The sequence below is a fragment of the Muscardinus avellanarius genome, assembly GCF_963383645.1.
Source record: "Muscardinus avellanarius genome assembly, chromosome: 11".
NCBI lineage: Eukaryota > Metazoa > Chordata > Mammalia > Rodentia > Gliridae > Muscardinus > Muscardinus avellanarius.
The window spans coordinates 105,394,044-105,409,511 of NC_137797.1; the positions used below are offsets into that span (position 1 = coordinate 105,394,044).

General features: G+C 45.6%; 1 protein-coding gene across 3 annotated transcripts in view; it reads right to left on the minus strand.

The window, feature by feature from the left end:
- Positions 1 to 15,468, minus strand: part of GUCY2C (guanylate cyclase 2C) — a gene marked incomplete at both ends in the record, with an annotated part of 71,632 nt that overhangs the window by 50,832 nt on the left and 5,332 nt on the right. For 2 of the 3 annotated variants that reach the window (XM_080705279.1, XM_080705278.1), the window contains 6 exons: positions 1,055 to 1,175; positions 3,953 to 4,049; positions 6,806 to 6,927; positions 8,430 to 8,645; positions 12,820 to 12,884; positions 14,508 to 14,620. In XM_080705279.1, the coding sequence (XP_080561405.1) occupies positions 1,055 to 1,175; positions 3,953 to 4,049; positions 6,806 to 6,927; positions 8,430 to 8,645; positions 12,820 to 12,884; positions 14,508 to 14,620 (734 nt within the window). Of the gene's footprint in view, positions 1 to 1,045; positions 1,176 to 3,952; positions 4,050 to 6,805; positions 6,928 to 8,429; positions 8,646 to 12,819; positions 12,885 to 14,507; positions 14,621 to 15,468 lie in introns of all 3 variants that reach the window. The other variant, XM_080705277.1, reaches the window with a different exon arrangement.

Genomic DNA, 15,468 nt, shown 5'->3' on the forward strand with positions numbered 1-15,468 from the left:
AGCTAGACCAGGAAGAACTCTGATACTGCTGGAGGCATCTGACTTTCCTTAGAGTTGTTTTGGCCTTGACCTTTACTTGCCATCCAAAAGTTGTTCGAGGGTCTCAAGGTTGTCCCTTCTCTCCTGCTCCCTCTGCAAGCCCCTCTCGACTGTCTCTGGGAGTAGGACGCATACAACACTTCTAATCACATTAAGATACAGTGACTGTCTAGGCATGGTAGAGCACACCTGTAATCCCAGCACTTGGTAGGCTGAGACAGGAGAATCACAGTTTTGAAGCCAGGCTTAGTAACTTAGTAAAACCCTGTTTCAAAATAAAAAATAAAATAGGGCTGGGGGTATAGCTCTAAGGTAGAATGCCCCTGGGTCCAACCCCCAGCAGGACAAAAGAAAAAAAAAAAAGAAAAAAGATAAGAGGACTGACAAAATTCAATGTGCTTTTAGCATCAGAGTCCCTGCATTATAATAAAATGATCGTGATTTAATGTTCAAATGGAGGCCCTTTTTCTGGGACAAATACTATACCAGACAGGAAACTGAGGTAACAGGAATAAACTAGGATTCTCACAGGTAAATTTAAGCAATGATCAACTTAATTACAATGAGGTATATGAACACATATCTCTAAAAGCAGAATTTTGGTATCACTGACCTGAGAAAATTGCTTTAGGATATAAAGAACTTTCCACTGCTCCTGCATTTTACACTATTTAATATGTACCTCTCCTCAAAGGAAAACTTATTATCAACCCCAGGGCTTCTTCCTTCTTTTTACAGGCAGCCACTTCCATTCTGATGTTGCTGAGGCGCACAGGCTGTTGTGCTGGTCTAGACTTGGGCACGGTGGCCTACAATAGACACTTTCACAGGAACCCTGCTGTTACAAAATGATGTGTCGCTGGTCTTAGGTGACATTTCTTGAGCGAATAGAAGCAAGTAAAAATAATCGCGAATATAAAATTTGGGTCTTAGGTAGAACATAGTTATTTTACCCCATGTTAAATTTAACACACACACACACACACACACACACACACACACACACACATCTTACCGTTAAAAAAGTATTCCTGGACGAAGTGGCGTTTACTGTGAAATTTTTGGGAGGTAATGTCAGAACCAGAACATGTTTCATATAATCAGGGGCTGTGACATTATCTTCAAAATAATGGTCGCTGTAATGAAAAGCACAGGTTCCTCATGAAAACTAAGTTCCTTCCAAAATGGAGACGCATCGTCTACAATTCACACAAGCTCTATCATCAGTCTTGAAAATACTTCAAAATATTTCCTCCCATCCCCACCACCAATAATCCACAAAACCTTCTACGGTCCCTAAACAGCTTTATTTTCTTTTCCACTTGTTAAACTGAATAGAGAACTTAAGCAATTATGATTACCATAAGACAGTGGAAAATCAGAATACAGATACTTCTTTGAGGGACATTTCTGGACCTGTCAGGCGCTGCTTACTCGGGAGGCTTAGTGAGCCTGGGGTTATATCGAGAAATCTCCTGAAGTGCTCTTAACAATCTAGGTCTAGGTAGAGAGAAAATTAGTTTTTGTTTGTTTGGGTGGTACTGGGGCTCCTGGAAGCCCTTCTACCTCCGGGTTCACTCCCAGACCTATGTTACACTTTTTTATTTGGAAACAGGGTCTCTTAAGCCAGCGCGGCTGGCTTCGAATCTGCGTGATCCTCCTGTCTCTGCCTCCCAAGCGCGGGGATTACAAGTGTGCGCCACCACGCCTGGCTGAAAGAAATTTTCTTTTATCACTAAACTGACTTGTCGGACGGTGAAACACAAGCATAAAAAGAGTATACGTTTTCTTCAACACTGTCAACGCTTCTTAGCTCCTTGAATCTTTAATCTTCAACTACTGGACCGTGTTTGGTATGCTGTGGACTCTTGATACTGCCTGAGATTGTGTCAAAAATCACATGGCTTCTGTGTTTCCCAGTCATTTGAATATGTTAATAGACAACGAACCTAATAAGATTGAACTGCCACAGTTAGGGTAACTAGTATTTATTTATTTGTTTACTTACTTACTTACTTACTTACTTACTGTGGTACTAGGGGTGGGACCCAGCAGGCTTCTACCTCCAGGTGACAACCCCGAGCTTTGTTTTATTTTATTTTATTTTTGGAAACAGGATCTCGCTAAGTAGCTGAGGCTGACTCCCAACCTGTGATCCTCCTGTCTCGGCCTCCCAAGTACTGGGATCACAGGCATGCAACCACCATGCCCGGCTGTAACCATCATTTAATGTTTAAAAACATCTATGTGTTAAGCAATGCCCTGGCCCTGTTGCTCATATGACCACATCTAATCCTAAAGCATACCCGTAAAATGGACACTGAGTTCTCATTTTATGGATGAGAAGATTTGGGCTCAAGATGGTCATGCGCAGGAGTCTAAAGAACCACAAGTCTCAGAATTATAATTTGGACACGGTTCAGCCCATCTTTGAATCTCTTAAAGGTCCTACAGCTTAGTCCTTTGGGAGCAGTCACAAAGAAAGGCCAGCATGTGGCAGTCGAGAGTGGGTTTGCTTGGAAGTAAATATGATGCCAAGTGGGCTACCCTGAGGACTCTTTCCAATGACCAAAGAAAGCAGCCACTGAAATGACCGTGATGGGAGGGGTAGACCGTGGATAACCCTTGTCCTGCGCGACGTTGATTATTTCTCTACCTGCACATCCAGCTGTGAAACAGGACTGCACTTCTTATATTTCATTCTCCTTCATGATGGGAAAAGTAGGTTCCTTGTGGGTGTAGTGACAAGGAAGATACTTGGGGAGCTGGAGAGCAGTAACTGCCTCTGGTCTGAATACAGACAGGTAATAATGCACGATTCTGTCAGGTAAGTGAAGTGCGACCCAGCGGGTGGGACAAGGGCGCGGGCGCTCCTTTATGCTCGCCTCCCTCGGATGGTGTCTTGGTGCTTCTAACTATCTTACAGGAGACGTAGAAGGCAGGGTGCCATAAAAGGTGGTTTCTGCCATCTAGAATTTTCTCTCCTTAGACCCAGAGCAGTGCAGAAGAAATTGTGCAGTGCAGAAGAAGAATGATTGGGCCATAGAGCGAAGGATAACTGTATAAATCAGACCCATGTAACTGAAACTTTTATCAAACGTGGGGGAAAAGTAATTAAGGGCCAAAGGCCATCAGCAACTGGAGTGATAGTGTCGAGTTATTAGCGTCCCCAGGAGTGATATTGTCGAGTTATTAGCATTCCCAGGAATAATATTATCAAGTTATTTGCTGATTTATCATTTCTTAGACAATGACCTTGAAATCAGGTTGGAGATCAGGACCCTGTGTGGACTGAGTTGGCTTCATAGGTGAATGGACATCTAGGCTTAACAAGCCTTTGGTAAAACTTTTGTTTTCAGACATGAAGGAGGAATCACAAGGATATATTTCTGCTAAGACCACAGTTAATGAGCAGAAATGAGGGTGTGAAGAAGAAAGAGGAGGAGGAGGAGGAGGAGATGGAAGAGGAGGAGAAAGAAGAGGAGGAGGAGGAGGAAGAGGAGGGGGGAAAGAATGAGAATAACAGGAAGAAGGAGAAGAAGGAGGAGAAGGAGGAGGAGAACAAAAAGGAAGAGGAGGAGGAGGAAGAGGAGGGGGAGAAGAATGAGAATAATAGGAAGAAGGAGAAGGAGGAGAAGAAGGAGAAAAAGGGAGGAGGAGAAGGAGGGAGGAGGAGAAGGAGGGGGAAAAGAAAGAAGAAGAGGAGGAGGAGGAAGAAGAAGAAAAATTAGAGGAAGAGAAAGAAAAGAAAGAGGAGGAAGAAGAGGAGGAGGAGGAGATAATGAAACTAGTTCAAACACTGTCATCAAAGTGAACCATGTAAGAAGCTCTGTCAGGCAGAGCCCGTGTCCTCCAGGAATCCTGGGGACCGCCTCCCGGAAAGCAGGAGGATTCCCCCAAGTATGACACCTACTTGAATAAGTCCACTAGAATAATGACGGTGTCTTCGGACATGTCCTGGTCCCCCTTTATATTGATGTAGGTTTCTGGTGTGCCACATATAATAATCACTGGAAGAGAGAAAGCAAGGCAAGGAGAGAAATATATACTGCTCTCTACATAAACAGGGAGAGAGAGAACCCATCTTCTGGATTTGAACCCAATATGGACCCATCCTCCTTTTCATTTATAGTTAGAGGGAAAAAAGCCCTGCATGGAATCTTTAAAACACCATTTTATTTTTTTTATTAATTTATTTTTTAAATTGGTGCATTGTAGTCATATATCAATCACATTGGAGTACAAGACTTGAGAGGATATACAAGCACACATCATCCAATTGGCCCTCCTCCAGCCCCCATCCCATTCCCTCCCCCTCCCTCCATCCCACACTTCTTTGGTGATTTACTTTGATACATTTGTTTATGTACCTCCTGCATTTTAAAGAGGCTCCGTCCTCCAGTATTACATACCCTCTGATTGGTCACATTAGTTGCTTCACTATAGGGCCCTTTCTATAGCTCAACCTCTTCCTGTTGCCCTTTTCCTCCTAGTTATTGCTGATTAAGAGAAGCGTCTGATGTATATTTTCTGTGATATTTCTCTGTGCATGCTGCGTTGCAAGTACCGATCCCACTCTTGATGGTCCCATTAGTGGCCTGGCTACTCAGTGGACTGATCCAGACCTCGCTGGCTCAAGCAGCGGCCTTGCCTCATGGGAGGCCCCAGTTCTGGTCTCGCTGGCCCCTGCACCGGTCTAACCCCTAAGCTGGCTTTGGTCCCGGCCTTGGAGGCCGCAGGAGTGAACTTGCCTCACGCCAGGCTCCGATGCTGGCCATTGGCCCCTGCACCGGCCTAACCCCTTGGCAGGATTCCAATCCCGGCCTCGGAGGCCCCAGCACCAGCCTAGCCTCACGGCAGGCTCCAATGCCGGCCTCGTTGGCCCCAGCACCGGCCTAACCCCTCTGCAGGTTTCGTTCCCGGCCTAGGAGGCCCCAGCACTGGCCATGTCTCACGGCAGGCTCCGATGCTGGCCTCGCCTCACGGCAGGCTCCAATGCCGGCCTCGCTGGCCCCAGCACCAGTCTAGCCCTTCGGCAGGTTGTTATCCTGGCCTCGGCGGCCCCAATACCGGCCTTGTCTCAAGGCAGGCTCCAATCCCAGCCTCGGAGGCCTCAGCACCAGCCTTGCCTCACGGCAGGCTCCAATGCCGGCCTCGCTGGCCCCAGCACCGGCCTAACCCCTCGGCAGGCTCTTATCCTGGCCTCGGAGGTCCCAGTACCGGCCTTGCCTCACGGCAGGCTCTGATGCCGGCCTCGCTGGCCCCAGCACCGGCCTAACCCCTTGGCAGGCTCTTATCCTGGCCTCGGAGGCCCCAGTACCAGCCTTGCCTCAAGGCAGGCTCCAATCCTGGCCTCGGAGGCCTCAGCACCAGCCTTGCCTCACGGCAGGCTCCAATGCCAGCCTCGCTGGCCCCAGCATCGGCCTCACCCCTCGGCAGGCTCCAATCCCGGCCTCAGAGGCCCCAGTACCGGCCTTGCCTCATGGCAGGTTCCGGTGCCGGCCTCACTGGCCCCAGCACCGGCCTAACCCCTCGGCAGGCTCTTATTCTGGCCTCAGAGGCCCCAGTACCGGCCTTGCCTCATGGCAGGCTCGTAAAACACCATTTGATCCATTCCTTAATTTCAGAGGAGACAGAAGCCAGGATGCCAATGGGAACAGAGAACTGGACAGGGATGGATGTGGCGCAGAGCTCAGGTTGAGCCCAGTGCTATTCTGTTACACTGGGAGGGAGTGATTACGAAAGATATTTTCATAGCTAAGGGAAGCGCCTCCCCATTGTAAAGCAGTTGAAGAAGACAGAGTAAAAGTGAATGTGGGGCCAGGCGTGGTGGCGCACGCTTGTCATCCCAGCGTTCGGGAGGCTGAGATAGGAGGATCATGGTTTGCGGACAGCCTCACCTATTTAGTGAGGCCCTTTGCAACTCAGTGAGAGCCTGTTTCAAAATAAAGAATAAAGAATAGGACTGGGGGTATAGCTCAGAGATAAAATGTCCCTGGGGCCGGGCGTGGTGGTGCACACTTGTAATCCCCGCGCTTGGGAGGCGGAGACAGGGGGATCACTCAGGTTCAAAGTTAGCTGCGCTGGCTTAAGAGACCCTATTTCCAAATTAAAAAAAAATTATAATATAGGTCTGGGAGTGTAGCCTGGAGGTAGAAGGGCTTCCAATAATCCCAGTACCACCAAAAAAAATGCCCCTGGGTTCCATCCCCAGTACCACATTATATATATTAAAAAGCAGTTTAGTTGGCCATTGTGACACACTCCTATAATTCCAGTATCTGGGAGGCCGAAACTGGAGGATCACAGGTTTGAGGGCAGCCTTAGCAACTTTAGTGAGATTCTTAGCAACTTAGTGAGACCCTGTTTCCAAATTAAAAAAAAAAAAAAAATAGAAAGGGCTGAGGGTGTAGCTTGGAGGTCAAATGCCCCTGGGTTCAATCTCCAGTAACAAAACCAAATTAAAACAACAACAAAAATAAGTTTACCCATGGAAGGCTGTGGTATTCTTTTAGTTAATAAAAGCTGAATGTTAGCATAAAAAACATCTATGTTCATTATGTCAATATATTTTACTCACTACTATTTTCCTGTCAGAGGAAAAAGGTTCTAGTGAAAGCAACACTATAATAAAGTCTGCCTACAGCTACAGCTCTCCTCACTACGCAAAATGTGGACAGATAATGACCGTGGCGTGTGGTAGCATCGTTTGTCAGGATGGCTGTGAAGGGAGGGACTTCTGGCCGACGCCCCTGTGGCTGCTTACCATTGCTCCTCCTGTTATGGTCCATCAAGATGCTGCGGAACTGGTCCTCTTGTCTCAAGGTATCCTTGAAGTTGAGTTCCTGAGAAAAATAGGAGACCTCAGCCCCCAGGGCATTCAGGTACCTGGAACAGGAAAAAGACACACTAAGACACAGGATCTGTTTCCGCTCTTTTCCAGACCTTTCACTCATCCTCTACAGATCTGTCCTGGGACTTCAGAAAAAATTCACTTCTGCTATGAACATGGCACCCGCCTTGATACCACTGGTGCGGACTGTGGACATCCAATTTAGTGAAGGTGTAGGGGACTTTTAGGGGAATCTTCCTGCTGCTCGAGGGAGGGAGTCTGCTCTGCTCTAAACCAGAAGCCTTTGCTGCTCAATACATAAATCCATAGTTGGTAGAAATAATCTCTGCCCAGTGTGAAATGGGCTTTTTGTGTTTATAAGTTTGTCCCAAAGCTTCCAGGGTGTTGATTCCTGTTGTTTTCCGGAGGCGTGTCCCTGGGGGCACTGTGGGTGGAGGTAAACTACAGCAGTGCCAGCATCCCAGACCTAGACCGCAACCCAACCAGTGAGCCTCTCTGCCACTGCCACTGCCACTAGCAGTCAGCGAGCCTTGTAGCTGTCTTCTAACAATTGACCTATTATGCCTGTTCTGCTCTGTCCCTTCTTCCTCTGGAAAAGTGTGAAATTACTTTTCACTCCTTTAGGTATAGGCAAAACAGACCTTCTCCGGTGTCATATCATACACAGCAGTGCAAGAACACCAGCTTCTGGTTTCCGTGTCTATTATCTGTAAAGTGGAGATCATAGCACTTGTCTTCTGAGGACATTCAGTGCGGAATCAATGGAATGAATGAAAACATATTTTGAAAACTAGAGTGTTATGAATGCAGTCTCTGCTGAATATTATTATTATCATTATTTATTATTATTATTATTATTAGTAGTAGTAGTAGTAGTAGTAGTAGTAATAGTAGTATTTTATTTTTGTGTATGTGGTACTGAGGATTGAACCCAGGGGCATTATACCTCTGAGCTACACCTCCAGACCTATTTTATTTTTATTTGGAAACAGGGTCTAGTTAGGTTGATGAGAGTCTCACGCCTTGTTGAGACTGTCCCTGAACCTGCAATCCTCCTGTATCAGTCTCCTAACTACTGGGGTTACATGTGTGCACCACCACAGCAGATGATGATGATGATGATGATGATGATGATGATGATGATGATGATTATGATGATGATGATGAAGATTAATTTGTAGCACTGGGGATTGAGCTCTGGGAGATCTACCTCTGAGCTATACCCTCAGCCCTTTTTCTCTACTTATTTATTTTTTATTTTAAAACAGGCTTCAAATCTGTGACCTTTCTCCCTCAGTTTTTCAACTACTGGGATTGTAGACTTGCACCACTATGCCTGGCCTTCTTCTGATTCGTTTTATGATACTTCCTTCATTTTGTCCCCTTTGTTTTTATTTCTGTGTAAGGAAGTGGCTGGTGTCCATTTCAATGCTGCTACGGATGGAAGGTTTGTCTGCTTAAGAACCAGGCATTCTGCCATGAGTCTGTGACTTCTCTTCCCGGCAAACGCTAGCAGAAAGCTAATGACCCTGCTTACCAGAAACAGTGCTCAGACTCAGAACCATCCTTATAAATGTAGGAAGAGTCCCAGGAAAACGGTTTGAATGGCACGTTATTGACTCTCCAAAAGTCAATTAAGAAGTACATCAGCTTCCTGGATGGAGACATCAGCCGGGTTAAGGTTTCTTTATAGTCACAGGACAATCCAAAACTTCCAGCCGAAATCATGGGGTAGTCCAGTTCTGTGTCGAGGCTATGCCAAGGGGTGAGAAAGAAACAAACACCTGGGTTAATGTTGTTATTGCAGCACTGGGGATGGAACCCAGGGCCATTCTACCTCCGAGCTACATCCCTAGCCCTATTTTTTGTTCTTTAGTTTGAAACAGGGTCTTACTAAGTTGCAGAGGGCCTCCTAAGTAGCTGAGGCTGGCTGCGAACCTGGGATCTTCCTGTCTCCGCCTCTCAAGTACTGGGATTACAAGCGTGCCCTACCATGCCTGGGTCACCTGGGTTAATTTAAGTAGCACAAATAAGATTTTTTTTTTTGCATGTGGCAATAGGCGTGGGTGAACGGTGAGAATTAAAGCAGGTTTCTCTTTATATGGGTGCACCTCCCACACAGGGGAATTTGAAAACATCATTATTGACCATGTGCTATGTTCACACCACACTCTAGGTGGCTTCAGGAACACGTGGCTTGGCTGCTCTGATTTATTACAAAATGAGTCGTGCTCACTGGGGACGTGTGGGCTTTGGGGAGTTGGGCTGAGAGTAGGGCTTGGGCCCCCCAGGCTGCTATAACTGCTGATGATCCAGAAAGATGCCCTCTGAGAGTCCCCCTCCATGCACTGACTTCCCCCAGCTCCACGATGGACCACTTTTGAGATGGCCATCGCCGACTCTGGGTTTGAGCGTTTGCCTTCCATTGCTCCGCAGGGCCCTTCTTAAAGTTATGTAAACCTATCAAGCTCCATTCTCAAGCAGGGGCTCAGCCAAGGCGATGCCAGGGACGATGTTGATGCCCCCTACCTCTTCCCGGCTGACTTTCCCTCATCCCGTAGGACCTAGATTAAATATCCCTTTTTAAGAAGACTGTGCTTCTACCTAAGGCCAGAAAGGAATGGGTTGCTGTGTCCTGCTCGCCTCTCAGACTCACCGCTTCCACAGCCCAGTGTACCTTTTATTTTCCCTCAAAGCTCCCCATCTTGATCTTTTTCTATTTCTTTCAGTGTTTTAAGATCTCAAAGCCTTCTCTAGCCACTTTCCATTCTTAACATCCAATCAGTCACCAAATATGGTTAATTCTACCTCCAAATACCTCTACAGCCGACCTCTCTCCCTGCCCAGCTATTTGCTAATCCAGGCCTTCCTCCGTCCCTTCAGACTTTCCTGACATCAGGCTCAGCCATGTCTTCCCCATATGCTATCGCCGATTATTTTTTTCCCAAACTGGGCTCTGTGTCCGTGTGTGCACACACATGCACGCAGGACAGAGAGTGCTGGGGTCATTCTACCTCTGAGCTAGACTCCCAGCCCGATTTAATTTTTTTTTCTTTTTTCTTTTGAAACAGGGTCTTACTAAGACTTGCTGAGGGCTTCGCTCAGTTGCTGAGGCTGGCCTCAAGTCTGCCATTCTCTTATCTCAGCCTCCCAAGTACTGGGATTATAGGTATGTGTCATCATACCTGGCATGGGTTTCTTTTCAGGATCCTCCCATGCTCAAAACCTTAGTGGTTTCTAAATGCAAATTATATTAAATACAATTTCTTTTACCTGGACTACTCTCACCCTGACTTCCAAATATGGCCTAACTTAATTTTTCTAGCCTTTATTATTCTTCTATACATTTCTTCAAACCCAATTAACAGAAATTTACACAAAGTTTCTTCACTTCCCTACTTCTTGGCATTTCATATACTTTCTGTATCTGACTGGGAAATTTTCCCTTCATCTCTGTGTATTAAAAAGTTTCCACCAGCTGGGCATGGTGATGCATTCTTTTAATCCCAGCATTTGGGAGGCTAAGACAGAAGGATCGCGGTTTGTGGACAGCCTCAGCTACTTAGTGAGGCCCTCTGCAACTCAGTGAGACCGTCTGCAACTTAGTAAGACCCTGTTTAAAAAAAATACAAAATAGGGCAGGGTGTGTAGCTTGGAAGTCAAATACCCCTGGGTTCCATCCCCAGACCCACCCACACACAAAGTCTCCACCAATAAAATTACAAAAATAAATAGATAAATTAATAAATAATTAAATAAATGTAATAAGAACCTGGAAAAAAAAAGTTTCCCCATCCTTCAACACAAAACTCAAACACCACTTCCTTCTTTCCTTCCATTCTCTCCCAAAGCTTAGCCTCCTCAGTCAGAAGAGCCTGCTTCCTTCTCTGCACCAGACATCTTGTTTTCTTTTCTCTGATGGAACCGACCTCACTTTGGCTTGTATCAGTCAGCAGCATCTCTGTTACCTTCTCTGTTTCTGTGGGAAGGGTTGTGTTTAATTTTTGTCTTCACTGACAACATCAAAATGCTCTCTTGCACAGGGAAGGTCCTCTACATGGTGAACCAATTTCCCCGACCCTCCTTTTCCTTCTGAGCACGTATTATAGCAATATTAGAAAGAGACCAGCTAAGATGCCAGTTGGGAAGGAGTGCCAGGAGTAGGAAGGTTCCAAATCTGTCTGCATTTTCATACTAAAGATGTCTATAGTATGTCCTGGGCCCGAGCATCTGAATCAATCATAGTGCTGGGTATGAGGTGTGACGAGCTGATTTTGCAAAGAAATTCCACTCCTGGGTATCTTTTCCAAGGAACTGAAGTCAGAATATTATAGTGATCTATGCATACCCATGTTTATATTTACAACAGCACAATTCACAACAGCCAAACCGTGAAATCAGCCTAGGGGCCCGTGCACAGGTGAATGGGTTGTAAAGCTATCATATATACACCCAGTGGGATTTTACTCAGCCATAAAGAAGAGCCAAATTATGTCACCTGCAAGAAAATGGATGGAACTGAAGACTGTCATGCTAAGTGAGATTAGCCAGTCTCAGAAAGTGAAGGAACATGTTTCTGCTCATATGTGGACACTAGAAAGAAACCGAGAAACAGGAGAGACTGAAAATAAGTGAGAAATGCCCGCAAAGTAGTGGAAGGGGACTCGGGGGCGGGTAGAGGTGGGGAGGGGGAGACCTGGTGAAGGGAACAGCTCACACAATCCTACGATCATCTTTGAAGCCCTCAGCATCCATTTTAATGTCATGAATGAGGAGGAGGAGGGACGGGGTGGGCTCTGGAGGGAAGCAGACCGGCTGCTGTGCACACGTTCGTTTCTGTCACTGTAAACCTCAAGATGGTTACAATGCACCAACAGAAGTATATTTCAAAGACAGTGGAGGTCTAATATTTACCTCCCAAAACCTAGTGTAAGGGGTCTTTTACAGGGTAGACAAAGGTTGGTCCTTGATTCAGAAACAACTTCCCAGCCAAACAGAGAACGTGACTGGTCCATAGTTCAGTACTTCACTGAACAGGCACATAAGACAGATTTTGATTGGGGAAGGTGTGAAGGGGAAGAACAAAGCGTTCATGGGGATTTATGGGGATGTAAATTAAACAGAAGGAAATGACTCGAAGGAGTCGGGGAAATTCCCCAAGGCCAGAGAAATATTTTAGTTCTAGAATATACTGGAGACTTTTTTCTAAGATGATAAGAGTTTCATACAAAGAACTTCAACATTATATATGTATAAAATTATATATAATACATGAAAATTATATGTAATATAAAATTATAGGTAATACATAAAACTATATATAATATGTAAATTATATAAAATTATATATAATATATAAAATTATATATAATATATAAAATTATATATAATATATAATTATATATAATATATAATTATATATATATATTATATATATATATATATATATATATATATATATATAGTCACCCTCAACTAAGCCTATGGAATAAGTACTGTTATTTTCCTACCATTATAAACCTAGGGATAGAACAATGAAGCCCCAACAGTACACGGGGGTGAGGCACTCCCCTGGTGTTCTCCACCCTCGGTGCATACTTTTGTGTGACTATTTCCTTTACTGGACTCCTCAGGTTTGCCCTCAGTCTGACTTCTCTGCACCCTGCTGGGGCTCTGACCTGCTCGTAGCACTTTACTTCTTCACTCAAATGTCCGTGACTCAACGAGGACGCTGTAGCTCATCCCACGGGGAGAGAAGACAGGCGACCCGGGAGAGCACTGCGATCACCAGCGCGGGACCAGGCTCCCCATGCCCCTCCTGGTGCTGCCCTGACCACACCGTTGTCTGTTAAATCATTTAAATCGCGATGTCACGTCCTGGCTGCAGTTCCCAGGGATGTAAGAAGAAAAGCAAACCAAATACTTACTACATCTGGAAGGTGGAGTATGTGCACGAGGGTCCCATGAGAACACATCCCATCTGACTGTTCCTCTGCGGGAGAGAAAACACACACACTCACACACATTAATGGCTAAACTTAGTAAATCAGAGGACAGAAAACAAAGGCTTTCAGGTAGAGGGCGGAGGAGTTGCTTGGCCAGGGCCAGAAAGGGTAGAGGGGCGGGAGCTGCTGGTGTGGAGGGAGGAAAGGCGATCCGCAAGGAGGGGCTGGGTGTCTTCTCAAGGCGAGGGTGAGCAGAGATGAAATGGGCTGGCAGGCTGTACACACTGTCAGCACTGTCTGTAAGCCAGACGGTGGGCGATGTGCTTTGGGGGAGCGGCAGAGGGCAAGGTGCTGTCTCAGGGAGAGCAACAAAGCAGGTTGAAGCGAGTCAGACGCAATGTGATTGACCGGGGACTCTTGACCTTCCTTTCTAGTATTTCTCCCTTCTAGAGCATCCCATCCCTGGTCAGGAAAACCAGGGGGCAGTCAAACCATCCCTGTCTACTCCTGGGCGTCCCAAGATGGAGCGTGGAGACCACACCCAGCTCCTGTCCCCACGTGAGGCTGTTAAAGGTCTGCAGCTGTACCTGCACTCCTGTGCTCTGCTCTGGGAAGCCCTTTTCTTAGGTTTCCTGCAGAGGCCCCTTGCATCCCTTCTGGTTTCTGGAGAGCTTGGGATCCTCTCCAGCACCTCATTGCTCTGGTTAGAGCTGGGTTGCAATTGGGAAGAACTGGGCAAGAATCTCCGTCTTCCCTTTATATCCTCTGCTAGTGCAGTTACTACCTTAAAGGTGGTTTCGGATGCAGCCCCTGAGCAACCCACGTGCAGCCTCACACACGCAGTAACCTGAAGCACAGGTTTTTGGTGTGCGGCTTTGAGTAAAATTTTGTGTGTTTGTGTGTAATACTGGGAATTTAACCCAGGGGCATTCTACCTTCGAGCTATGTCCTCAGACCTATTTTATTTTTATTTGGAAACAGAGTCTCACTAGGTTGATGAGAGTCATACTACTTCCTGAGGCTATCCTCGAACCAGTGGTCCTCCTGTCTCAGTCTCCCAAGTACTGGGATTATAAAGGTGAGCCACCATGCCTGGCTTGAATTGGGTTTTGAATATGACTCTTTGGGTACTTCTTGAGGGACACAAAGGCAATTAATTTATACAATATTAAATTTTAAAAAAATGTGTATATGTGGTACTGGGAATTAAATACAGGGGCGTTCTACCTGTGAGCTGCACACCTAGACCTTTTGTTTGTTGTTTGTTTGTTTTATTTTGAAACAGTGTCTTGCTAGACTGCTCATAGTGTCATTACGTTGCTGAGGCTGGCCTCAAACACGTGATCTTCCTGTCTCAGCCTTTGTAGGTACTCTAATTACAGGCATGTGTCACCATGCCCCACTTCTAAAACATTAAAAAAATCAATCTATAAAGGAATATTTCCTCTTTACCACTGAAAGCGTATGGATAGTAAAGAGGCTCTCTCCACTTTCCTGAATGTCTGGAGGCCCTTGTCACTTGGCAGTTGGACAAAGCAGGAGAAGCCTGCCTGCCAATCACTCAGCTCCGGGCGACAGGAGCGACGCTTCATGGACCTGTGCCCACACTTCACGCCGAGGTCATTCTGAGTCCCAGGACAAGAGCCCCATCTGCAAGAGCAGGTACTTACGGCGATTTCCCTGAGCAGATCGAGGCCCTCACAGGTGCTGCTCCGGCAGTCTCCTGACTTCTGAATCAGCCCATCGGAGTAGACTAAGGTCGCATTTACAGTCACATTTAAACCTATTGTCCAGAAACAAGGGGAAACAGGAACTAGTATTTTTTTTCTGTATTCACAAATTTTATCAACGGGAACATTACTTGGTGTCAGTTAATCTTGATGAATTGAGAAGCTAAGTGCCTAGCTCTCTTGAGCATTCAGAATTCAGAGTAAGTAGTGTGTGGACAAATACATAGCTACTCCTGGGAGGTCTCCAGGTGGGCTTGGATGGACATGGTCAACGGTCTGACCACCATTTATTCATCTACCTCATTACCATCTATTTATGTATCTATCTACATGTAGATATCTATCTCTATACACATATACATATTCTATCATCTATCTATGAACATGGTCAACAGTCTGACCTCCATATCTATCTATGTATCTGTCTATCTTAGATGAAATAAACGTGGTCAACAGTCTGACCACCATCCATCTATGTATGTATGCATCTGTCTATCTATCTATCTATCTCTCTATCACCACCTATGTTTTTTTTATAAAGAAAGTTCTGCCAGGTTCTGCTTTCTTTCTCCAGGAAAGAGATTATGTAGCATGGCAAAAATCTCCAGAAAACTCCTTTGTCTTAATAAAATGTCTTCTTACATTAAATGCTTTTCATTAAGGATAAAGGGGGAAAATATCACCATCAATAGTCTTAAATGAGATGAGAGTTTTGATCGGATTTCACTGTGGCTCACAAATCTCTCCTCCTGAAAGTCCAAGGACTCACAACATGTTTCTCTTTGAATGTTTGTTTGCTCTCAGGAGTGCGCCTGGACCTCGTGACCAGTATGACAATTTTCAGTGATATCTCTAAAAGAGTAAAGCATGTCAGCAACATATTTTATTCTTCTGGATATCC